We start from the raw sequence: 26,072 nt of genomic DNA, 5'->3' as shown, positions 1-26,072 counted from the left end.
CCTACTGATTGTCACTGGGTGTCATTGAGTGTCACTGGATCCCATTGAGCGTCACTGGGTGTCATTGAGAATTGTTGGGTCTCATTGAGTGTCACTGGGTGTCATTGAGTGTCCCCTTATCCCATTGAGTGTCACTGGGTGTCATTGAGAATCACTGGATCCTACTGAGTGACACTGGGTGTCATTGAGAATTGTTGGGTCCCATTGAGTGTCACTGTGTGTTATTGAGAATCACTGGATCCCATTGAGTGCCACTGGGTGTCATTGATTGACATTGAGAATCACTGGATCCTACTGAGTGTGACTGGGTGTCATTGAGAATCACTGGGTCCCATTGGGTGTCACTGGGTGTCATTGAGTTTCAAGGGATACCATTGAGTGTCACTGGGTGTCATTGAGTGTCACTGGATCCCATTGGGTGTCACAGGGTGTCATTGAGTGTCACGGGATCCCATTGAGTGTCAATGGGTGTCATTGAGAGTCTCTGGATCACATTGAGTGTCACTGGGTGTCATTGAGAATCACTGGATCCCATCTGAGTGTCACTGGGTGTCATTGAGAATCACTGGATCCTATTGAGTGTCACTGGGTGTCATTGAGAATCACTCGATCCCATTGAGAGTCACTGGATCCCATTGAGTGTCAGTGGGCGTCATTGAGTGTCACTGGATCCTATTGAGTGTCACTGGGTATCATTGAGAATCACTGGGTCCCGTTGAGTGTCACTGGGAGTCATTGGGAATCACTGGATCCCATTGAGTGTCACTGGGTGTCATTGGGAATCACTGGATACCACTGAATGTCACTGGGTGTCACTGAGAATCACTGGGCCCCATGGAGTGTCACTGGGTGTCATTGAGACTCACTCGGTCCTATTGAGTGTCACTTGGTGTCATTGAGAATCACTGGGTCCCATGGAGTGTCATTGGGTATCATTGAGAATCACTGGATCCTACTGAGTGTCACTGGGTGTCATTGAGTGTCACTGGATCCCATTGAGCGTCACTGGGTGTCATTGAGAATTGTTGGGTCCCATTGAGTGTCACTGGTTGTCATTGAGTGTCATCATATCCCATTGAGTGTCACTGGGTGTCATTGAGAATCACTGGATCCTACTGAGTGTCACTGGGTGTCATTGAGAATTGTTGGGTCCATTTGAGTGTCACTGTGTGTTATTGAGAATCACTGGATCCCATTGAGTGTCACTGGTTGTCATTGAGAATCACTGGATCCTACTGAGTGACACTGAGTGTCATTGAGAATTGTTGGGTCCCATTGAGTGTCACTGTGTGTTATTGAGAATCACTGGATCCCATTGAGTGCCACTGGGTGTCATTGATTGTCATTGAGAATCACTGGATCCTACTGAGTGTGACTGGGTGTCATTGAGAATCACTGGGTCCCATTGGGTGTCACTGGGTGTCATTGAGTGTCACGGGATCCCATTGAGTGTCAATGGGTGTCATTGAGAGTCTCTGGATCACATTGAGTGTCACTGGGTGTCATTGAGAATCACTGGATCCCATCTGAGTGCCACTGGGTGTCATTGAGAATCACTGGATCCTATTGAGTGTCACTGGGTGTCATTGAGAATCACTCGATCCCATTGAGAGTCACTGGATCCCATTGAGTGTCAGTGGGCGTCATTGAGTGTCACTGGATCCTATTGAGTGTCACTGGGTATCATTGAGAATCACTGGGTCCCGTTGAGTGTCACTGGGAGTCATTGGGAATCACTGGATCCCATTGAGTGTCATTGGGTGTCATTGGGAATCACTGGATACCACTGAATGTCACTGGGTGTCACTGAGAATCACTGGGTCCCATGGAGTGTCACTGGGTGTCATTGAGACTCACTCGGTCCCATTGAGTGTCACTGGGTGTCATTGAGAATCACTGGGTCCCATGGAGTGTCATTGGGTGTCATTGAGAATCACTGGATCCTACTGAGTGTCACTGGGTGTCATTGAGAATTGTTGGGTCTCATTGAGTGTCACTGGTTGTCATTGAGTGTCATCATATCCCATTGAGTGTCACTGGGTGTCATTGAGAATCACTGGATCCTACTGAGTGTCACTGGGTGTCATTGAGAATTGTTGGGTCCATTTGAGTGTCACTGTGTGTTATTGAGAATCACTGGATCCCATTGAGTGTCACTGGGTGTCATTGAGAATCACTGGATCCTACTGAGTGTCACTGGGTGTCTTAGAAAATCAGTGGATCCCATTGAGTGTCACTGGGTGTCATTGAGTGTCACTGGGTGTCATTGAGTGTCACTGGATTCCATTGAGTGTCACTGGGTGTCATTGAGAATCACTGGATCCCATTGAGTGTCACTGGGTGTTACTGAGCGTCACTGTGTGTTACTGAGTGTCAGTGGGTCCCATGGAGTGCGACTGGGTGTCATTGAGAATCACTGGGTCCCATTGGGTGTCACTGGGTGTCATTGAGTGTCTCTGGATCCCATTGAGTGTCACTGGGTATCATTGAGAATCACTGGGTCCCGTTGAGTGTCACTGGGAGTCATTGGGAATCACTGGATCCCATTGAGTGTCACTGGGTGTCATTGGGAATCACTGGATACCACTGAATGTCACTGGGTGTCACTGAGAATCACTGGGTCCCATGGAGTGTCACTGGGTGTCATTGAGACTCACTCGGTCCCATTGAGTGTCACTGGGTGTCATTGAGAATCACTGGGTCCCATGGAGTGTCATTGGGTGTCATTGAGAATCACTGGATCCTACTGAGTGTCACTGGGTGTCATTGAGTGTCACTGGATCCCATTGAGCGTCACTGGGTGTCATTGAGAATTGTTGGGTCCCATTGAGTGTCACTGGGTGTCATTGAGTGTCATCATATCCCATTGAGTGTCACTGGGTGTCATTGAGAATTACTGGATCCTACTGAGTGACACTGGGTGTCATTGAGAATTGTTGGGTCCATTTGAGTGTCACTGTGTGTTATTGAGAATCACTGCATCCCATTGAGTGTCACTGGTTGTCATTGAGAATCACTGGATCCTACTGAGTGTCACTGGGTGTCTTAGAAAATCAGTGGATCCCATTGAGTGTCACTGGGTGTCATTGAGAATCACACGATCCCATTGAGAATGACTGGATCCCATAGAGTGTCACAGGGTGTCATTGAGAATCAGTGGGTCCCATTGAGTGTCACTGGGTGTCATTGAGAGTCACTGGATCCCATTGAGTGTCACTGGGTGTCATAGAAATTCCCTGGATCCCATTGAGTGTCACTGGGTGTCATTGAGAATCACTCAATGCCATTGAGAATCACTGGGTCCCATAGGGTGTTACTGGGTGTCATTGAATGTCAGGGGGTGTCATTGAGAATCACTGGATCCCATTGAGTGTCACTGGGTGTGATTGAGAATCACTGGATTATATTGAGTTTCACTGGGTGTCATTGAGTGTCACTGGGTGTCATTGAGTGTCACTGGATTCCATTGAGTGTCACTGGGTGTCATTGAGAATCACTGGATCCCATTGAGTGTCACTGGGTGTTACTGAGCGTCACTGTGTGTTACTGAGTGTCAGTGGGTCCCATGGAGTGCGACTGGGTGTCATTGAGAATCACTGGGTCCCATTGGGTGTCACTGGGTGTCATTGAGTGTCTCTGGATCCCATTGAGTGTCACTGGGTGTCATTGAGAATCACTGGGTCCCACTGAGTGTCACTGGGTGTCATTGAGAATCACTGGATCCCACTGTCGTTCACTGGGTGTCATCGAGAATCACTGGATCCCATTGAGTGTCGCAGGGTGTCATTGAGTGACACTGGATCCTATTGAGTGTCACTGGGTGTCATTGAGAATCACTGGATCCCACTGTGGTTCACTGGGTGTCATTGAGAATCACTGGATCCTATTGAGTGTCACTGGGTGTTATTGAGAATCACTCGATCCCATTGAGAGTCACTGGATCCCATTGAGTGTCACTGGGTGTCATTGAGAAGCACTGGATCCCATTGAGTGTCACTGGGTGTCATTGAGAATCAGTGGAACATATTGAGTGTCACAGGGTGTCTTTGGGAATCACTGGGTCCCACTGAGTGTCATTGAGAATCACTGGATTTCATTGAGTGCCACTGGGTGTCACTGGGAATCACTGGATACCACTGACTGTCACTGGATGTCATTGATAATCACTGGATCCCATTGAGTGTCACTGGGTCCCAATGACAGTCACTGGGTGCATTTGAGAATCACTGGGTCCCATTGGGTGTTACTGGGTGTCATTGAATGTCAGGGGGTGTTATTGAGAATCACTGGATTCCATTGAGTGTCACTGGGTGTCATTGAGTGTCACTGGATTCCATTGAGTGTCACTGGGTGTGATTGAGAATCACTGGATTATATTGAGTGTCACTGGGTGTCATTGAGTGTCACTGGGTGTCATTGAGTGTCACTGGATTCCATTGAGTGTTACTGGGTGTCATTGAGAATTGTTGGGTCTCACTGGGTGTCATTGAGTGTCACCTTATTCCATTGAGTGTCAGTGGGTGTAATTGAGAATCTCTGGATCCCACTGTGGTACACTGGGTGTCATTGAGAATCTCTGGTTCCTATTGAGTGTCACTGGGTGTCATTGAGAATCACTGGGTTCCACTGGGTGGCATTGGGAATCACGGGATACCACTGAATGTCACTGGGTGTCATTGAGAATCACTGGGTTCCATTGAGTGTCACGGGCTATCATTGAGAATCACTGGGTCCCATCGAGTGTCACTGGGTGTCATTGAAATTCCCTGGATCCCATTGAGTGTCACTGGGTGTCATTGAGAATCACTCGATCCCATTGAGAGACACTGGATCCCATTGAGTGTCACTGGGTGTCATTGGGTGTCACTGGATTCCATTGAGTGTCACGGGGTGTGATTGAGAATCACTGGATTATATTGAGTGTCACTGGGTGTCATTGAGTGTCACTGGGTGTCATTGAGTGTCACTGGATTCCATTGAGTGTCACTGGGTGTCATTGAGAGTCACTGGATCCCATTGAGTGTCACTGGGTGTCATTGAGTGTCACTGGATTCCATTGAGTGTCACTGGGTGTCATTGAGAATCACTGGGTCCCATGGAGTGTCACTGGGTGTCATTGAGAATCACTGGATCCTACTGATTGTCACTGGGTGTCATTGAGTGTCACTGGATCCCATTGAGCATCACTGGGTGTCATTGAGAATTGTTGGGTCCCATTGAGTGTCACTGGGTGTCATTGAGTGTCATCATATCCCATTGAGTGTCACTGGGTGTCATTGAGAATCACTGGATCCTACTGAGTGACACTGGGTGTCATTGAGAATTGTTGGGTCCAATTGAGTGTCACTGTGTGTTATTGAGAATCACTGCATCCCATTGAGTGTCACTGGTTGTCATTGAGAATCACTGGATACTACTGAGTGTCACTGGGTGTCTTAGAAAATCAGTGGATCCCATTGAGTGTCACTGGGTGTCATTGAGAATCACACGATCCCATTGAGAATCACTGGATCCCATAGAGTGTCACAGGGTGTCATTGAGAATCAGTGGGTCCCATTGAGTGTCACTGGGTGTCATTGAGAGTCACTGGATCCCATTGAGTGTCAGTGGGTGTCATAGAAATTCCCTGGATCCCATTGAGTGTCACTGGGTGTCATTGAATGTCAGGGGGTGTCATTGAGAATCACTGGATCCCATTGAGTGTCACTGGGTGTGATTGAGAATCACTGGATTCTATTGAGTTTCACTGGGTGTCATTGAGTGTCACTGGGTGTCATTGAGTGTCACTGGATTCCATTGAGTGTCACTGGGTGTCATTGAGAATCACTGGATCCCATTGAGTGTCACTGGGTGTTACTGAGCGTCACTGTGTGTTACTGAGTGTCAGTGGGTCCCATGGAGTGCGACTGGGTGTCATTGAGAATCACTGGGTCCCATTGGGTGTCACTGGGTGTCATTGAGTGTCTCTGGATCCCATTGAGTGTCACTGGGTGTCATTGAGAATCACTGGGTCCCACTGAGTGTCACTGGGTGTCATTGAGAATCTCTGGATCCCACTGTGGTTCACTGGGTGTCATTGAGAATCACTGGATCCCATTGAGTTTCGCAGGGTGTAATTGAGTGACACTGGATCCTGTTGAGTGTCACTGGGTGTCATTGAGAATCACTCGATCCCATTGAGAGTCACTGGGTCCCATGGAGTGTCACTGGGTGTTATTGTGAATCACTGGGTCCCATTGGGTGTCACTGGGTGTCATTGAGTGTCAAGGGATCCCATTGAGTGTCACTGGGTGTCATTGAGTGTCACTAGATCCCATTGGGTGTCACTGGGTGTCATTGAGTGTCACGGGATCCCATTGAGTGTCAATGGGTGTCATTGAGTGTCTCTGGATCTCATTGAGTGTCACTGGGTGTCATTGAGAGTCACGGGATCCCATTGGGTGTCACTGGGTGTCATTGAGTGTCACGGGATAACATTGCATGTCAATGGGTGTCATTGAGTGTCTCTGGATCCCATTGAGTGTCACTGGGTGTCATCGAGAATCACTGGGTCCCACTGAGTGTCACTGGGTGTCATTGAGAATCTCTGGATCCCACTGTGGTTCACTGGGTGTCATTGTGAATCACTGGATACTATTGAGTGTGACATTGGGTGTCATTGAGAATCACTCGATCCCATTGAGAGTCACTGGATCCCATTGAGTGTCACTGGGTGTCATAGAGAATCACTGGATCATATTGAGTGTCACTGGGTGTCATTGGGAATCACTGGATCCCACTGAATGTCACTGAGAATCACTGGATCCCATTGAGTGTCACTGGGTGTCATTGAGTGTCACTGGATCCTATTGAGTGTCACTGGGTGTCATTGGGAATCACTAGATCCCATTGAGTGTCACTAGGTGTCATTGGGAATCACTGGATACCACTGAATGTCACTGGGTGTCACTGACAATCACTTGGTCCCATGGAGTGTCACTGAGTGTCATTGAGACTCACTCGGTCCCATTGAGTGTCACTGGGTGTCATTGGGAATCACTAGATCCCATTGAGTGTCACTAGGTGTCATTGGGAATCACTGGATAGCACTGAATGTCACTGGGTGTTATTGAGAATCACTGGATCCCTTTGAGTGTCACTGGGTGACATTGAGTGTCACTGGATCCCATTGAGTGTCACTGGTTGTCATTGAGAATCACTGGATTCTACTGAGTGTCACTGGGTGTCATTGAGAATCACTGGATCCTACTGAGTGACACTGGGTGTCATTGAGAATCACTGGATCCCATTGAGTGTCACTGTGTGTGTTATTGAGTGCCACCTTATTCCATTGAGTGTCACTGGGTGTCATTGAGAATCACTGAATCCTACTGAGTGACACTGGGTGTCATTGAGACTCACTCGGTCCCATTGAGTGTCACTGGGTGTCATTGAGAATCACTGGGTCCCATGGAGTGTCACTGGGTGTCATTGAGAATCACTGGATCCTACTGATTGTCACTGGGTGTCATTGAGTGTCACTGGATCCCATTGAGCGTCACTGGGTGTCATTGAGAATTGTTGGGTCTCATTGAGTGTCACTGGGTGTCATTGAGAATCACTGGGTTCCACTGGGTGTCATTGAGAATCACTGGGTTCCATTGAGTGTCACGGGCTTTCATTGAGAATGACTGGGTCCCATCGAGTGTCACTGGGTGTCATTGAAATTCCCTGGATCCCATTGAGTGTCACTGGGTGTCATTGAGAATCACTCGATCCCATTGAGAGACACTGGATCCTATTGAGTGTCACTGGGTGTCATTGAGAATCACTGGATTCCATTGAGTGTCACTGGGTGTCATTGAGTGTCACTGGATTCCATTGAGAGTCACTGGGTGTGATTGAGAATCACTGGATTATATTGAGTGTCACTGGGTGTCATTGAGTGTCACTGGGTGTCATTGAGTGTCACTGGATTCCATTGAGTGTCACTCGGTGTCATTGAGAATTGTTGGGTCCCATTGAGTGTCACTGGGTGTCATTGAGAATCACTGAATCCTTCTGAGTGACACTGGGTGTCATTGAGAATTGTTGGGCCCCATTGAGTGTCACTGTGTGTTATTGAGAATCACTGGATCCCATTGAGTGTCACTGGTTGTCATTGAGAATCACTGGATCCTACTGAGTATCACTGGGCGTCATTGAGAATCACCGTGTCCCACGGAGTGTCACTGGGTGTCATTGAGAATCATTGGGTCCCATTGAGTGTCACTGAGTGTCATTGGGAATCACTAGATCCCATTGAGTGTCACTAGGCGTCATTGGGAATCACTGGATACCACTGAATGTCACTGGATGTCATTGAGAATCACTGGGTCCCATGGAGTGTCACTGAGTGTCATTGAGACTCACTCGGTCCCATTGAGAGTCACTGGGTGTCATTGAGAATCACTGGATCCTACTGAGTGTCACTGGGTGTCATTGAGTGTCACCTTATCCCATTGAGTGTCACTGGGTGTCATTGAGTGTCACCTTATCCCATTGAGTGTCACTGGGTGTCATTGGGAATCACTAGATCACATTGAGTGTCACTGGGTGTCATTGGGAATCACTAGATCCCATTGAGTGTCACTGGGTGTCATTGGGAATCACTGGATAGCACTGAATGTCACTGGGTGTTATTGAGAATCACTGGATCCCATTGAGTGTCACTGGGTGTCATTGAGTGTCACTGGATCCCATTGAGTGTCACTGGTTGTCATTGAGAATCACTGGATTCTACTGAGTGTCACTGGGTGTCATTGAGAATCACTGGATCCTACTGAGTGACACTGGGTGTCATTGAGAATTGTTGACTCCCATTGAGTGTCACTGTGTGTTATTGAGAATCGCTGGATCCCATTGAGTGTCACTGGGAGTCATTGAGTGTCACTGGATCCCATTGAGTGTCACTGGTTGTCGTTGAGAATCACTGGATCCTACTGAGTGTCACTGGGTGTCATTGAGAATCACTGTGTCCCATGGAGTGTCACTGGGTGTCATTGAGAATCACTGGGTCCCATTGGGTGTCACTGGGTGTCATTGAGTGTCAAGGGATCCCATTGAGTGTCACTGGGTGTCTTTGAGTGTCTCTGGATCCCATTGAGTGTCACTGGGTGTCATCGAGAATCGCTGGTTCCCACTCAGTGTCACTGGGTTTAATTGAGAATCTCTGGATCCCAGTGTGGTACACTGGGTGTCATTGAGAATCACTGGTTCCTATTGAGTGTCACTGGGTGTCATTGAGAATCACTGGGTTCCACTGGGTGGCATTGGGAATCACTGGATACCACTGAATGTCACTGGGTGTCATTGAGAATCACTGGGTTCCATTGAGTGTCACGGGCTATCATTGAGAATCACTGGGTCCCATAGAGTGTCACTGGGTGTCATTGAAATTCCCTGGATCCCATTGAGTGTCACTGGGTGTCATTGAGAATCACTCGATCCCATTGAGAGACACTGGATCCTATTGAGTGTCACTGGGTGTCATTGAGAATCACTGGATTCCATTGAGTGTCACTGGGTGTCATTGAGTGTCACTGGATTCCATTGAGTGTCACTGGGTGTGATTGAGAATCACTGGATTATATTGAGTGTCACTGGGTGTCATTGAGTGTCACTGGGTGTCATTGAGTGTCATTGGATTCCATTGAGTGTCACTGGGTGTCATTGAGAATTGTTGGGTCCCATTGAGTGTCACTGGGTGTCATTGAGTGTCACTGGGTGTCATTGAGAATCACTGAATCCTTCTGAGTGACACTGGGTGTCATTGAGAATTGTTGGGTCCCATTGAGTGTCACTGTGTGTTATTGAGAATCACTGGATCCCATTGAGTGTCACTGGGTGTCATTGAGTGTCACTGGATCCCATTGAGTGTCACTGGTTGTCATTGAGAATCACTGGATCCTACTGAGTATCACTGGGCGTCATTGAGAATCACCATGTCCCACGGAGTGTCACTGGGTGTCATTGAGAATTACTGGATCCCATTCAGTGTCACTGGGTGTCATTGAGTGTCAAGGGATCCCATTGAGTGTCACTGGGTGTCATTGAGTGTCACTGGATCCCATTGGGTGTCACAGGGTGTCACTGAGTGTCACGGGATCCCATTGAGTGTCACTGGGTGTCTTTGAGTGTCTCTGGATCCCATTGAGTGTCACTGGGTGTCATTGAGAATCACTGGTTCCTATTGAGTGTCACTGGGTGTCATTGAGAATCACTGGGTTCCACTGGATGGCATTGGGAATCACTGGATACCACTGAATGTCACTGGGTGTCATTGAGAATCACTGGGTTCCATTGAGTGTCACGGGCTATCATTGAGAATCACTGGGTCCCATCGAGTGTCACTGGGTGTCATTGAAATTCCCTGGATCCCATTGAGTGTCACTGGGTGTCATTGAGAATCACTCGATCCCATTGAGAGACACTGGATCCTATTGAGTGTCACTGGGTGTCATTGAGAATCACTGGATTCCATTGAGTGTCACAGGGTGTCATTGAGTGTCACTGGATTCCATTGAGTGTCACTGGGTGTGATTGAGAATCACTGGATTATATTGAGTGTCACTGGGTGTCATTGAGTGTCACTGGGTGTCATTGAGTGTCATTGGATTCCATTGAGTGTCACTGGGTGTCATTGAGAATTGTTGGGTCCCATTGAGTGTCACTGGGTGTCATTGAGTGTCACTGGATCCTATTGGGTGTCACTGGGTGTCATTGAGAATCACTGGGTCCTATTAGGTGTCACTGGGTGTCATTGAGAATCACTGGGTCCCATGGAGTGTCACTGGGTGTCATTGAGTGTCACTGGATTCCATTGAGTGTCACTGGGTGTCATTGAGAATCACTGGATTATATTGAGTGTCACTGGGTGTCATTGAGTGTCACTGGATTCCATTGAGTGTCACTGGGTGTCATTGAGAATTGTTGGGTCCCATTGAGTGTCACTGGGTGTCATTGAGTGTCACTGGATTCCATTGAGTGTCACTGGGTGTCATTGAGAATCACTGGGTCCCATGGAGTGTCACTGGTGTCATTGAGTGTCACTGGATTCCATTGAGTGACACTGGGTGTCATTGAGAATTGTTGGGTCCCATTGAGTGTCACTGTGTGTTATTGAGAATCTCTGGATCCCATTGAGTGTCACTGGGTGTCATTGAGTGTCACTGGATCCCATTGAGTGTCACTGGTTGTCATTGAGAATCACTGGATCCTACTGAGTATCACTGGGTGTCATTGAGAATCACTGTGTCCCACGGAGTGTCACTGGGTGTCATTGAGAATCACTGGGTCCCATTGGGTGTCATTGGGTGTCATTGAGTGTCAAGAGATCGCATTGTGTGTCACTGGATGTCATTGAGTGTCTCTGGATCCCATTGAGTGTCACTGGGGGTCATTGAGTGTCACTGGATCCCATTGAGTGTCACTGGGTGTCATTGAGAATCACTGGATCACATTGAGTGTCACTGGGTGTCATTGGGAATCACTGGATACCACCGAAAGTCACTGGATGTCATTGAGAATCACTGGATCCCATTGAGTGTCACTGGATCCCATTGAGTGTCACTGGGTGTCATTGAGAATCACTGGATTCTACTGAGTGTCACTGGGTGTCATTGAGAATCACTGGATCCTACTGAGTGACACTGGGTGTCATTGAGAATCGCTGGATCCCATTGAGTGTCACTGGGTGTCATTGAGACTCAGTGGGTCCCATTGAGGATCACTGGGTGTCATTGAGAGTCACTGGATCCCGTTGAGTGTCACTGGGTGTCATTGAGAATCACTAGATCCCATTGAGTGTCACTGGGTGTCATTGAGAATCACTGGATCCCATTGAGTGTCACTGGGTGTCATTGAGAATCACTGGAACCCATTGAGTGTCACTGGGTGTCATTGAGAATCACTGGATCCCATTGAGTGTCACTGGGTGTCAGTTGTGTGTCCCAAGTCTCACCAATTGGTTATGGATGTTGTTGCGATAGAGTCACTGAGGGTCTCTGGCTGACTCTAGGTGACGCAGGATGTCCTTAGGTGCCACTCAGTGACACTGGGTGTAGTTGGGTGACATTGAGATTCACTGGGTGTCATTGAGAGTCCTCAGGTGTCCCTGGGTGCCCTTGGATGTCATTATGAGTCACTTGATGTTAATGGGCCCCATTGGGTATCACCGAGAGGCATTGGGTGTCATTGGGAGACAATTGATGCCATTCAGTGTCACTGGGAGTGTCTGGGTGTCACTGGTTATAACTGGGAGTCATTGGGTGATATGTGAGTGTTGCTGGGAGTCACTGGGTGCAACGGGGTCTCATTCAGTATTTCTGGTCTCATTGGGTGTCACACAGTTTCTCTGGGTCACACTGCACCACTGTGGGTGTCTGTGGGTCTCACTGGGGCTCATTGGGAGTCTCTGGGTGCCTGGGCGTGTCTCTGGGAGTCACTGGGTGCCTGGGGGAGTCTCTGGGTCTCACTGTAAGTCACTAGGTCTGACTGGCTCTCTCTGGGTGTCCCTGGGGGTGTAGCTGCCATCCTTGCCCTCCTGTGAATGCTCTCCCCTTTCTTTGTATTCCCAGTTTCCTGATAAACATTATGAGGATATCGACAAGATCCGGAGACGGAAGGTGAATTTCCGGGAGATGGCAGGAGGAGCTGCTGCCCCTCTCCCTCCCAACAGGACGGAGGATCGACCGGGATCACCCTCATTACCGGGGGCACCGACCTCTGACCCTGCGTCCACACACACTGCCGGTCCCCGAGCAGTGGAAGGGGGTCTGGGGGTCACACTGGGTGATGCTAACTACCAGGAGGTGAGAGTCACTGGAACCCATTTAGTGTCACTGGGTGTCATTGAGAATCACTGGGTCCCATCGAGTGTCACTAGGTGTCATTGAAATTCCCTGGACCCCATTGAGTGTCACTGGGTGTCATTGAGAATCACTCGATCCCATTGAGAGACACTGGATCCCATTGAGTGTCACTGGGTGTCATTGAGAATCACTGGATTCCATTGAGTGTCACTGGGTGTCATTGAGTGTTACTGGATTCCATTGAGTGTCACTGGGTGTGATTGAGAATCACTGGATTATATTGAGTCTCATTGGGTGCCATTGAGTGTCGCTGGGTGTCATTGAGTCTCACTGGAATCCATTGAGTGTCACTGGGTGTCATTGAGAATCACTGGATCCGATTGAGTGTCACTGGGTGTTACTGAGTGTCACTGGGTGTCATTGAGAATCACTGGGTCCCACTGAGTGTCACTGGGTGTCATTGAGAATCACTGGATCCCATTGAGTGTCACAGGGTGTCATTGAGTGACACTGGATCCTATTGAGTGTCACTGGGTGTCATTGAGAATCACTCAATCCCATTGAGAGTCACTGGGTCCCATGGAGTGTCACTGGGTGTCATTGCGAATCACTGGGTCCCATTGGGTGTCACTGGGTGTCATTGAGTGTCAAGGGATCCCATTGAGTGTCACTGGGTGTTATTGAGTGTCACTAGATCCCATTGGGTGTCATTGAGTGTCACAGGATAACATTGAGTGTCAATGGGTGTCATTGAGTGTCTCTGGATCCAATTGAGTGTCACTGGGTGTTACTGAGTGTCACTGAGAATCACTGTGTCCCACTGTGGTTCACTGGATGTCATTGAGAATCTCTGGATCACACTGTGGTTCACTGGGTGTCATTGAGAATCACTGGATCCTATTGAGTGTGACACTGGGTGTCATTGAGAATCACTCGATCCCATTGAGAGTCACTGGATCCCATTGAGTGTCACTGGGTGTCATTGAGAATCACTGGATCACATTGAGTGTCACTGGGTGTCATTGGGAATCACTGGATACTACTGAATGTCACTGGATGTCATTGAGAATCACTGGATCCCATTGAGTGTCACTGGGTGTCATTGGAATTCGCTAGATCCCGTTGAGTGTCACTGGGTGTCATTGAGAATCACTGGATCCCATTGAGTGTCACTGGGTGTCAGTTGGGTGTTCCAAGTCTCACCCATTGGTTATGGATGTTGTTGCGATAGAGTCACTGAGGGTCTCTGGCTGACTCTAGGTGACGCAGGATGTCCCTAGGTGTCACTGAGTGACACTGGGTGTAGTTGGACGTCATTGAGGTTCACTGGGTGTCATTGAGAGTCCTCAGGTGTCCCTGGGTGCCCTTGGATGTCATTATGAGTCCCTAGATGTTAATGGGCCCCATTGGGTATCACCGAGAGACATTGGGTGTCATTGGGAGACAATTGATGCCATTCAGTGTCACTGGGAATGTCTGTGTGTCACTGGTTATAACTGGGAGTCATTGGGTGCTATGTGAGTGTCGCTGGGAGTCACTGGGTGCAACGGGGTCTCATTCAGTATCTCTGGTCTCATTGGGTGTCACACAGTTTCTCTGGGCCACACTGCACCACTGTGGGTCTCTGTGGGTCTCACTGGGGCTCATTGGGAGTCTCTGGGTGCCTGGGTGTGTCTCTGGGAGTCACTGGGTGCCTGGGGGAGTCTCTGGGTCTCACTGTAAGTCACTAAGTCTCACTGGCTCTCTCTGGGTGTCCCTGGGGGTGTAGCTGCCATCCTTGCCCTCCTGTGAATGCTCTCCCCTTTCTTTGTATTCCCAGTTTCCTGATAAACATTATGAGGATATCGACAAGATCCGGAGACGGAAGGTGAATATCCGGGAGATGGCAGGAGGAGCTGCTGCCCCTCTCCCTCCCAACAGGACGGAGGATCGACCGGGATCACCCTCATCACCAGGAGCACCGACCTCTGACCCAGCGTCCACACACACTGCCCGGCCCTGGGCAGTGGAAGGGGGTCTGGGGGTCACACTGGGCGATGCTAACTACCAGGAGGTGAGAGTCACTGGAACCCATTTAGTGTCACTGGGTGTCATTGAAAATCACTGTATCCCATGGACTGTCACTGGTGTCATTGAGAATCACTGGGTCCCATTGAGTGTCACTGGGTATCATTGAGAATCACTGGATCCTATTGAGTGTCTCAGGCTGCCATTGGGAATCACTGGATCCAATTGAGTGTCACTGGATCCCATTGAGCATCACAGGATTTCATTGAGTGACACTGGATCCTATTCAGTGTCACTGGGTGTCATTGAGAATCACTGGATCCCATTGAGTGTCATTGGTTGTCATTGATGTTCGCTGGATCCCATTGAGTGTCACTGGGTGTCATTGGGTGACACTGGATCCCATTGAGTGTCACTGGGTGTCATTGAGAGTCACTGGATCCCATTGAGTGTCACTGGGTGTCATTGATGGTCGCTGGATCCCATTAAGTGTCACTGGGTGTCATTGAGTGTCACTGGATCCCATTGAGTGTCAGTGGGTGTCATTGAGAATCACTGGATTCCATTGAGTGTCACTGGGTGTCAGTTGGGTGTCCCAAGTCTCACCCATTGGTTTCGGATGTTGTTGCGATAGCGTCACTGAGGTTCTCTGGCTGACTCTAGGTGACGCAGGATGTCCTTAGGTGTCATTCAGTGACACTGGGTGTAGTTGGGTGTCATTGAGGTTCACTGGGTGTCATTGAGAGTCGTCAGGTGTCCCTGAGTGCCACTGGATGTCATTATGAGTCACTAGATGTTAATGGGCCCCATTGTGTGTCACCGGGTGTCATTGGGAGACAATTGATGTCATTCTGTGTCACTGGGAGTGTCTGGGTGTCACTGGTTATAACTGCGAGCCATTGGGTGATATGTGAGTGTTGCTGGGAGTCACTGGGTGTCATTGACAATTGTTGGGTCCCATTGAGTGTCACTGGGTGTCATTGAGAATCTCTGGATCCCATTGTGGTTCACTGGGTGTCATTGAGAATCACTGGGTCCCATTGAGTGTCACTGGGTATCATTGAGAACCACTGGATCCTATTGAGTGTCTCAGGCTGCCATTGGGAATCACTGGATCCAATTGAGTGTCACTGGATCCCATTGAGCATCACAGGATTTCATTGAGTGACACTGGATCCTATTCAGTGTCACTGGGTGTCATTGAGAATCACTGGATCCCATTGAGCTTCGTTGGTTATCATTGATGTTCGCTGGATCCCATTGAGTGTCACTGGGTGTCATTGAGAGTCACTGGATTCCATTGAGTGTCACTGGGTGTCATTGATGGTCGCTGGATCCCATTGAGTGACACTGGATCCCATTGAGTGTCACTGGATCCCATTAAGTGTCACTGGGTGTCATTGAGTGTCACTGGATCCCATTGAGTGTCACTGGGTGTCATTGAGAATCAGTGGGTCCCATTGAGTATCACTGGGTGTCATTGAGAGTCACTGGATCCCATTGAGTATCAGTGGGTGTCATTGAGAATCACTGGATCCCATTGAGTGTCATTGGGTGTCATTGAGAATCACTGGATCCCATTGAGTGTCACTGGGTGTCATTGAGAATCACTGGATCACATTGAGTGTCACAGGGTGTCATTGAGTGTCACTGGATCCCATTGAGTGTCACTGGGTGTCATTGAGAATCAGTGGGTCCCATTGAGTATCACTGGGTGTCATTGAGAGTCACTGGATCCCATTGAGTATCAGTGGGTGTCATTGAGAATCACTGGATCCCATTGAGTGTCATTGGGTGTCATTGAGAATCACTGGATCCCATTGAGTGTCACTGGGTGTCATTGAGAATCACTGGATCACATTGAGTGTCACAGGGTGTCATTGGGAATCACTGGATACCACTGAATGTCACTGGATGTCATTGAGAATCACTGGATTCCATTGAGCGTCACTGGGTGTGATTGAGAATCACTGGATTATATTGAGTTTCACTGGGTGTCATTGAGTGTCACTGGGTGTCATTGAGTGTCACTGGATTCCATTGAGTGTCACTGGGTGTCATTGAGAATCTCTGGATCCCATTGAGTGTCACTGGGTGTTACTGGGTATCACTGGGTGTTACTGAGTGTCACTGGGTCCCATTGAGTGTCACTGAGTTTCATTGAGAATCACTGAGTCCCATTGGGTGTCACTGGGTGTCATTGAGTGTCAAGGGATCCCATTTAGTGTCAATGGGTGTCATTGAGTGTCTCTGGATCCCATTGAGTGTCACTGGGTGTCATTGAGAATCACTGGGTCCCACTGAGTGTCACTGGGTGTCATTGAGAATTGTTGGATCTCATTGAATGTCATTGGGTGTCATTAAGTGTCACCTGATCCCATTGTGTGTCACCGGGTGTCATTGAGTGTCACTGGGTCCCATCGAGTGTCACTGGGTGTCAGTTGGGTGTCCCAAGTCTCACCCATTGGTTATGGATGTTGTTGCAATAGAATCACTGAGGGTCTCTGGCTGACTCTAGGTGATGCAGGATGTCCTTAGGTGTCATTCAGTGACACTGGGTGTAGTTGGGTGTCATTGAGGTTCGCTGGGTGTCATTGAGAGTCGTCAGGTGCCCCTGGGTGCCATTGGATGTCATTATGAGTCACTAGATATTAATGGGCCCCATTGGGTATCACCGAGAGACATTGGGTGTCATTGGGAAACAATTGATGCCATTCAGTGTCACTGGGAGTGTCTGGGTGTCACTGGTTATAACTGGGAGTCATTGGATGATATGTGAGTGTCGCTGGGAGTCACTGGGTGCAACTGGGACTCATTCAGTATCTCTGGTCTCATTGGGTGTCACACAGTTTCTCTGGGTCACACTGCACCACTGTGGGTGTCTGTGGGTCTCACTGGGGCTCATTGGGAGTCACTGGGTGCCTGGGTGTGTCTCTGGGAGTCACTGGGTGCCTGGGGGAGTCTCTGGGTCTCACTGTAAGGCACTGGGTCTCACTGGCTCTCTCTGGGTATCACTGGTTCCCTGGGAGTTTCGCTGGGTGTCGCTGGGTCCCTGGGGGTATCACTGGGTGTCTCTGGGTGTCCCTGGGGGTGTAGCTGCCGTCCTTGCCCTCCTGTGAATGCTCTCTCCTTTCCCATATTCCCAGTTTCCTGATAAACATTACGAGGATATCGACAGGATCCGGAGACGGAAGGTGAATATCCGGGAGATGGCAGGAGGAGCTGCTGCCCCTCTCCCTCCCAACAGGATGGAGGATCGACCGGGATCACCCTCATCACCAGGAGCACCGACCTCTGACCCCGCGCCCACACACACTGCCCGTCCCTGGGCAGTGGAAGGGGGTCTGGGGGTAACACTGGGTGATGCTAACTATCAGGAGGTGAGGACCCAGTGACACTGTCTAATGAACAGAATGTCACCCATCGAGGGGGAGAAGGAACGGGTACCCCTGGGAACGGGGAACAGGTAACGTCACTGTGTGTGGGGAACCCACTTCCCCCTTAATGCACTGTCACTGGGTAACACTGGAAGGCACTGGGTGTCATTAAGAGTCACTGGGTCCCATGGAGTGTCACTGGGTGTCATTGAGAATCAGTGGATCCCATTGAATGTCACAGGGTGTAATTGAGAATCATTGGGTCCCACTGAGTGTCACAGGGTGTCATTGGGAATCACTGGATCCTATAGAGTGTCACTGGGTGTCATTGAGAATCACTGGATCCCATTGAGTGTCACAGGGTGTCATTGAGAATCACTGGATCCTATAGAGTGTCACTGGGTGTCATTGAGAATCACTGGATCCCATTGAGTGCCACAGAGTGTCATTGAGAATCACTGGATCCTATTGGGTGTCACTGGGTGTCATTGAGAATCACTGGGTCCTATTAGGTGTCACAGGGTGTCATTGAGAATCACTGGGTCCCATGGAGTGTCACTGGGTGTCATTGAGTGCCACTGGATTTCGTTGAGTGTCACTGGGTGTAATTGGGAATCACTGGATCCTATTGAGTGTCTCGGGGTGTCATTGGGAATCACTGGATCCATTGAGTGTCACTGTGTATCGTTGAGAATCACTGGGTCACATTGAGTGTCGCTGGGTGTCATTGAGAATCACTGGATCCATTGAGTGTCACAGGGTGTCATTGAGAATCATTGGATCCTATTGGGTGTCAGAAGTGTCATTGAGAATCACTGGATCCCATTGATTATCACAGGGTGTCATTCAGAATCACTGGATCCTATTGTGTGTCACTGGGTGTAATTGAGTGTCACTGGATCCTATAGAGTGTCACTGGATTTCATTGAGAATCACTGGATCCCATTGAGTGCCACAGGGTGTCATTGAGAATCACTGGATCCTATTGGGTGTCACTGGGTGTCATTGAGAATCACTGGATCCCATTGAGTGTCACTGGGTGTCATTGAGAATCACTGGATCCTATTGGGTGTCACTGGGCGTCATTGAGAATCACTGGATCCCATTGAGTGTCACAGGGTGTCATTGAGAATCACTGGATCCTCTTGGGTGTCACTGGGTGTCATTGAGAATCACTGGATCCCATTGAGTGTCACAGGGTGTCATTGAGAATCAATGGATCCCATTGAGTGTCACTGGGTGTCATTGAGAATCACTGGATCCCATTGAGTGTCACAGGGTGTCATTGAGAATCACTGGATCCTATTGGGTGTCACTGGGTGTCATTGAGAATCACTGGATCCCATTGAGTGTCACAGGGTGTCATTGAGAATCACTGTATCCTCTTGGGTGTCACTGGGTTTCATTGAGAGTCACTGGATCCTATAGAGTGTCACTGGGTGTCATTGAGAATCACTGGATCCCATTGAGTGTCACAGGGTGTCATTGAGAATCACTGGATCCTATTGGGTGTCACTGGGTGTCATTGAGAATGACTGGATCCCATTGAGTGTCACAGGGTGTCATTGAGAATCACTGGATCCTATTGGGTGTCACTGGGTGTCATTGAGAATCACTGGATCCCATTGAGTGTCACAGGGTGTCATTGAGAATCACTGGATCCTATTGGGTGTCATTGGGTGTCATTGAGAGTCTCTGGATCCTATAGAGTGTCACTGGGTGTCATTGAGAATCACTGGATCCCATTGAGTGTCACAGGGTGTCATTGAGAATCACTGGATCCTATTGGGTGTCATTGGGTGTCATTGAGAATCACTGGATCCCATTGAGTGCCACAGGGTGTCATTGAGAATCACTGGATCCTATTGGGTGTCACTGGGTGTCATTGAGAATCACTGGGTCCTATTAGCTGTCACTGGGTGTCATTGAGAATCACTGGGTCTCATGGAGTGTCACTGGGTGTCATTGAGTGTCACTGGATCTCGTTGAGTGTCACTGGGTGTAATTGGGAATCACTGGATCCTATTGGGTGTCACTGGGTGTCATTGAGAATCACTGGGTCCTATTAGCTGTCACTGGGTGTCATTGAGAATCACTGGGTCTCATGGAGTGTCACTGGGTGTCATTGAGTGTCACTGGATCTCGTTGAGTGTCACTGGGTGTAATTGGGAATCACTGGATCCTATTGAGTGTCTCGGGGTGTCATTGGGAATCACTGGATCCATTGAGTGTCACTGTGCATCGTTGAGAATCACTGGGACACATTGAGTGTCACAGGGTGTCATTGAGAATCACTGGATCCTATTGGGTGTCACTGGGTGTCATTGAGAATCACTGGATCCCATTGATTGTCACAGGGTGTCATTGAGAATCACTGGATCCTCTTAGGTGTCACTGGGTGTCATTGAGAGTCACTGGATCCTATTGAGTGTCACAGGGTGTCATTGAGAATCACTGGATCCTATTGGGTGTCATTGGGTGTCATTGAGAGTCTCTGGATCCTATAGAGTGTCACTGGGTGTCATTGAGAATCACTGGATCCCATTGAGTGTCACAGGGTGTCATTGAGAATCACTGGATCCTATTGGGTGTCATTGGGTGTCATTGAGAATCACTGGATCCCATTGAGTGCCACAGGGTGTCATTGAGAATCACTGGATCCTATTGGGTGTCACTGGGTGTCATTGAGAATCACTGGGTCCTATTAGCTGTCACTGGGTGTCATTGAGAATCACTGGGTCTCATGGAGTGTCACTGGGTGTCATTGAGTGTCACTGGATCTCGTTGAGTGTCACTGGGTGTAATTGGGAATCACTGGATCCTATTGAGTGTCTCGGGGTGTCATTGGGAATCACTGGATCCATTGAGTGTCACTGTGCATCGTTGAGAATCACTGGGACACATTGAGTGTCACAGGGTGTCATTGAGAATCACTGGATCCTATTGGGTGTCACTGGGTGTCATTGAGAATCACTGGATCCCATTGATTGTCACAGGGTGTCATTGAGAATCACTGGATCCTCTTAGGTGTCACTGGGTGTCATTGAGAGTCACTGGATCCTATAGAGTGTCACTGGGTGTCATTGAGAATCACTCGATCCCATTGAGTGTCACTGGGTGTCATTGAGAATCACTGGATCCCATTGAGTGTCACAGGGTGTCATTGAGAATCACTGGATCCTATTGGGTGTCACTGGGTGTCATTGAGAATCACTGGATCCCATTGAGTGTCACAGGGTGTCATTGATAATCACTGGATCCTATTGGGTGTCACTGGGTGTCATTGAGAATCACTGGATCCCATTGAGTGTCACAGGGTGTCATTGAGAATCACTGGATCCTCTTGGGTGTCACTGGGTGTCATTGAGAGTCACTGGATCCTCTTGGGTGTCACTGGGTGTCATTGAGAATCACTCGATCCCATTGAGTGTCACAGGGTGTCATTGAGAATCACTGGATCCTATTGGGTGTCACTGGGTGTCATTGAGAATCACTCGATCCCATTGAGTGTCACAGGGTGTCATTGAGAATCACTGGATCCTATTGGGTGTCACTGGGTGTCATTGAGAGTCACTGGATCCTATAGAGTGTCACTGGGTGTCATTGAGAATCACTGGATCCCATTGAGTGTCACAGGGTGTCATTGAGAATCACTGGATCCTATTGGGTGTCACTGGGTGTCATTGAGAATCACTGGATCCCATTGAGTGCCACAGGGTGTCATTGAGATTCACTGGATCCTATTGGGTGTCACTGGGTGTCATTGAGAATCACTGGGTCCTATTAGGTGTCACTGGGTGTCATTGAGAATCACTGGGTCCCATGGAGTGTCACTGGGTGTCATTGAGTGTCACTGGATCTCGTTGAGTGTCACTGGGTGTAATTGGGAATCACTGGATCCTATTGAATGTCTCGGGGTGTCATTGGGAATCACTGCATCCATTGAGTGTCACTGTGTATCCTTGAGAATCACTGGGTCACATTGAGTGTCGCTGGGTGTCATTGAGAATCACTGGATCCCATTGAGTGTCACAGGGTGTCATTGAGAATCATTGGATCCTATTGGGTGTCACTGGGTGTCATTGAGAATCACTGGATCCCATTGATTGTCACAGGGTGTCATTGAGAATCACTGGATCCTATTGTGTGTCACTGGGTGTCATTGAGAGTCACTGGATCCTATAGAGTGTCACTCGGTGTCATTGAGAATCACTGGATCCCATTGAGTGCCACAGGGTGTCATTGAGAATCACTGGATCCTATTGGGTGTCACTGGGTGTCATTGAGAATCACTGGATCCCATTGAGTGTCACAGGGTGTCATTGAGAATCACTGGATCCTCTTGGGTGTCACTGGGTGTCATTGAGAGTCACTGGATCCTATAGAGTGTCGCTGGGTGCCATTGAGAATCACTTGATCCCATTGAGTGTCACTGGGTGTCATTGAGAATCACTGGATCCCATTGAGTGTCACAGGGTGTCATTGAGAATCACTGGATCCTATTGGGTGTCACTGGGTGTCATTGAGAATCACTGGATCCTATTGGGTGTCACTGCGTGTCATTGAGAATCACTGGATCCCATTGAGTGTCACAGGGTGTCATTGAGAATCACTGGATCCTATTGGGTGTCACTGGGTGTCATTGAGAGTCACTGGATCCTATAGAGTGTCACTGGGTGTCATTGAGAATCACTGGATCCCATTGAGTGTCACTGGGTGTCATTGAGAATCACTGGATCCTATTGGGTGTTACTGGGTGTCATTGAGAATCACTGGATCCCATTGAGTGCCACAGGGTGTCATTGAGAATCACTGGATCCTATTGGGTGTCACTGGGTGTCATTGAGAATCACTGGGTCCTATTAGCTGTCACTGGGTGTCATTGAGAATCACTGGGTCCCATGGAGTGTCACTGGGTGTCATTGAGTGTCACTGGATCTCGTTGAGTGTCACTGGGTGTAATTGGGAATCACTGGATCCTATTGAGTGTCTCGGGGTTTCATTGGGAATCACTGGATCCATTGAGTGTCACTGTGTATCGTTGAGAATCACTGGGTCACATTGAGTGTCGCTGGGTGTCATTGAGAATCACTGGATCCCATTGTGTGTCACAAGGTGTCATTGAGAATCATTGGATCCTATTGGGTGTCACTGGGTGTCATTGAGAATCACTGGATCCCATTGATTGTCACGGGATGTCATTGAGAATCACTGGATCCTATTGTGTGTCACTGGGTGTCATTGAGAGTCACTGGATCCCATTGAGTGTCACTGGGTGTCATTGAGAATCACTGGATCCCATTGAGTGTCACTGGGTGTCATTGAGAATCACTGGATCCCATTGAGTGCCACAGGGTGTCATTGAGAATCACTGGATCCTATTAGGTGTCACTGGGTGTCATTGAGAATCACTGGATCCCATTGAGTGTCACAGGGTGTCATTGAGAATCACTGGATCCTATTGGGTGTCACTGGGTGTCATTGAGAATCACTGGATCCCATTGAGTGTCACAGGGTGTCATTGAGAATCACTGGATCCTCTTGGGTGTCACTGGGTGTCATTGAGAGTCACTGGATCCTATAGAGTGTCACTGGGTGTCATTGAGAATCACTGGATCCCATTGAGTGTCACTGGGTGTCCTTGAGAATCACTGGATCCCATTGAGTGTCACAGGGTGTCATTGAGAATCACTGGATCCCATTGAGTGTCACAGGGTGTCATTGAGAATCACTGGATCCTATTGGGTGTCACTGGGTGTCATTGAGAATCACTGGGTCCTATTAGGTGTCACTGGGTGTCATTGAGAATCACTGGGTCCCATGGAGTGTCACTGGGTGTCATTGAGTGTCACTGGATCTCGTTGAGTGTCACTGGGTGTAATTGGGAATCACTGGATCCTATTGAGTGTCTCAGGGTGTCATTGGGAATCACTGGATCTATTGAGTGTCACTGTGTATCGTTGAGAATCACTGGGTCACATTGAGTGTCACTGGGTGTCATTGAGAATCACTGGATCCCATTGAGTGTCACTGGAACCCATTGAGTGTCACTGGGTGTCATTGATGGTCGCTGGATCCCATTAAGTGTCACTGGATCTCATTGAGTGTCACTGGGTGTAATTAGGAATCACTGGATCCCATTGAGTGTCACTGGGTGTAATTGGGAATCACTGGATCCCATTGAGTGTCACTGTGTATCGTTGAGAATCACTGGGTCCCATTGGATGTCACTGTGTGTCATTGATGGTCGCTGAGTGTCACAGGGTGTCATTGAGAATCTCTAGATCTCATTGTGTTACATTGGGTGTCGAGTGTCACTGGATCCCATTGAGTGTCACAGGGTACGATTGGGAATGAATGGGTCATATTGAGGGTCAGTGGGTGTCATTGAGAATCACTGGATCCCATCGAATGTCACTGGGTGTCATTGAGAATCACTGGATCCCATTGAGTGTCACTGGATCCCATTGAGTGTCACAGGGTGTCATTGAGAATCACTGGATCCCATTGAGTATCATTGGGTGTCATTGATGGTCGCTGGATCCCATTGAGTGTCACTGGATCCTTTTGAGTGTCATTGGGTGTCATTGAGGGACACTCGATCCTATAGAGTGTCACTGGGTGTCATTGAGAATCACTGGATCCCATTGAGTGTCACTTTGTGTAATTGAGAATCATGGGATCCCACTGAATGTCACTGAGTGTCATTGAGAATCGCTGGATCCCATTGAGTGTCAATGGGTGTCATTGAGAATCACTGGGTCCCATGGAGTGTCACTGGGTGTCATTGAGTGTCACTGGATCTCGTTGAGTGTCACTGGGTGTAATTGGGAATCACTGGATCCTATTGAGTGTCTCGGGGTGTCATTGGGAATCACTGGATCCATTGAGTGTCACTGTGCATCGTTGAGAATCACTGGGTCACATTGAGTGTCGCTGGGTGTCATTGAGAATCACTGGATCCCATTGTGTGTCACAGGGTGTCATTGAGAATCACTGGATCCTATTGGGTGTCACTGGGTGTCATTGAGAATCACTGGATCCCATTGATTGTCACAGGGTGTCATTGAGAATCACTGGATCCTCTGAGGTGTCACTGGGTGTCATTGAGAGTCACTGGATCCTATAGAGTGTCACTGGGTGTCATTGAGAATCACTCGATCCCATTGAGTGTCACTGGGTGTCATTGAGAATCACTGGATCCCATTGAGTGTCACAGGGTGTCATTGAGAATCACTGGATCCTATTGGGTGTCACTGGGTGTCATTGAGAATCACTGGATCCTATTGGGTATCACTGGGTGTCATTGAGAATCACTGGATCCCATTGAGTGTCACAGGGTGTCATTGATAATCACTGGATCCTATTGGGTGTCACTGGGTGTCATTGAGAATCACTGGATCCCATTGAGTGTCACAGGGTGTCATTGAGAATCACTGGATCCTCTTGTGTGTCACTGGGTGTCATTGAGAGTCACTGGATCCTATAGAGTGTCACTGGGTGTCATTGAGAATCACTCGATCCCATTGAGTGTCACAGGGTGTCATTGAGAATCACTGGATCCTATTGGGTGTCACTGGGTGTCATTGAGAATCACTGGATCCCATTGAGTGTCACAGGGTGTCATTGAGAATAACTGGATCCTATTGGGTGTCACTGGGTGTCATTGAGAATCACTCGATCCCATTGAGTGTCACAGGGTGTCATTGAGAATCACTGGATCCTATTGGGTGTCACTGGGTGTCATTGAGAATCACTGGATCCCATTGAGTGTCACAGGGTGTCATTGAGAATCACTGGATCCTATTGGGAGTCACTGGGTGTCATTGAGAGTCACTGGATCCTCTTGGGTGTCACT

General features: G+C 48.6%; 1 protein-coding gene across 1 annotated transcript in view; it reads left to right on the top strand.

Moving 5' to 3' along the window:
• The window catches only part of LOC132805549 (proline-rich protein 12-like), a gene marked incomplete at its 3' end in the record, with an annotated part of 218,052 nt that overhangs the window by 171,608 nt on the left and 20,372 nt on the right, over positions 1-26,072 (top strand). Inside the window, exons 21-22 of the mRNA XM_060820660.1 lie at positions 12,597-12,830; positions 17,984-18,217. Coding sequence (XP_060676643.1) covers positions 12,597-12,830; positions 17,984-18,217 — 468 coding nt within the window. The remainder of the gene's footprint in view (positions 1-12,596; positions 12,831-17,983; positions 18,218-26,072) is intronic.

This window comes from Hemiscyllium ocellatum, chromosome 50 (genome assembly GCF_020745735.1).
Source record: "Hemiscyllium ocellatum isolate sHemOce1 chromosome 50, sHemOce1.pat.X.cur, whole genome shotgun sequence".
Classification (NCBI taxonomy): Eukaryota; Metazoa; Chordata; class Chondrichthyes; order Orectolobiformes; family Hemiscylliidae; genus Hemiscyllium; species Hemiscyllium ocellatum.
Note: the sequence above shows the minus strand (reverse complement) of the source record. Positions and strands in the feature narration are given on the sequence as shown.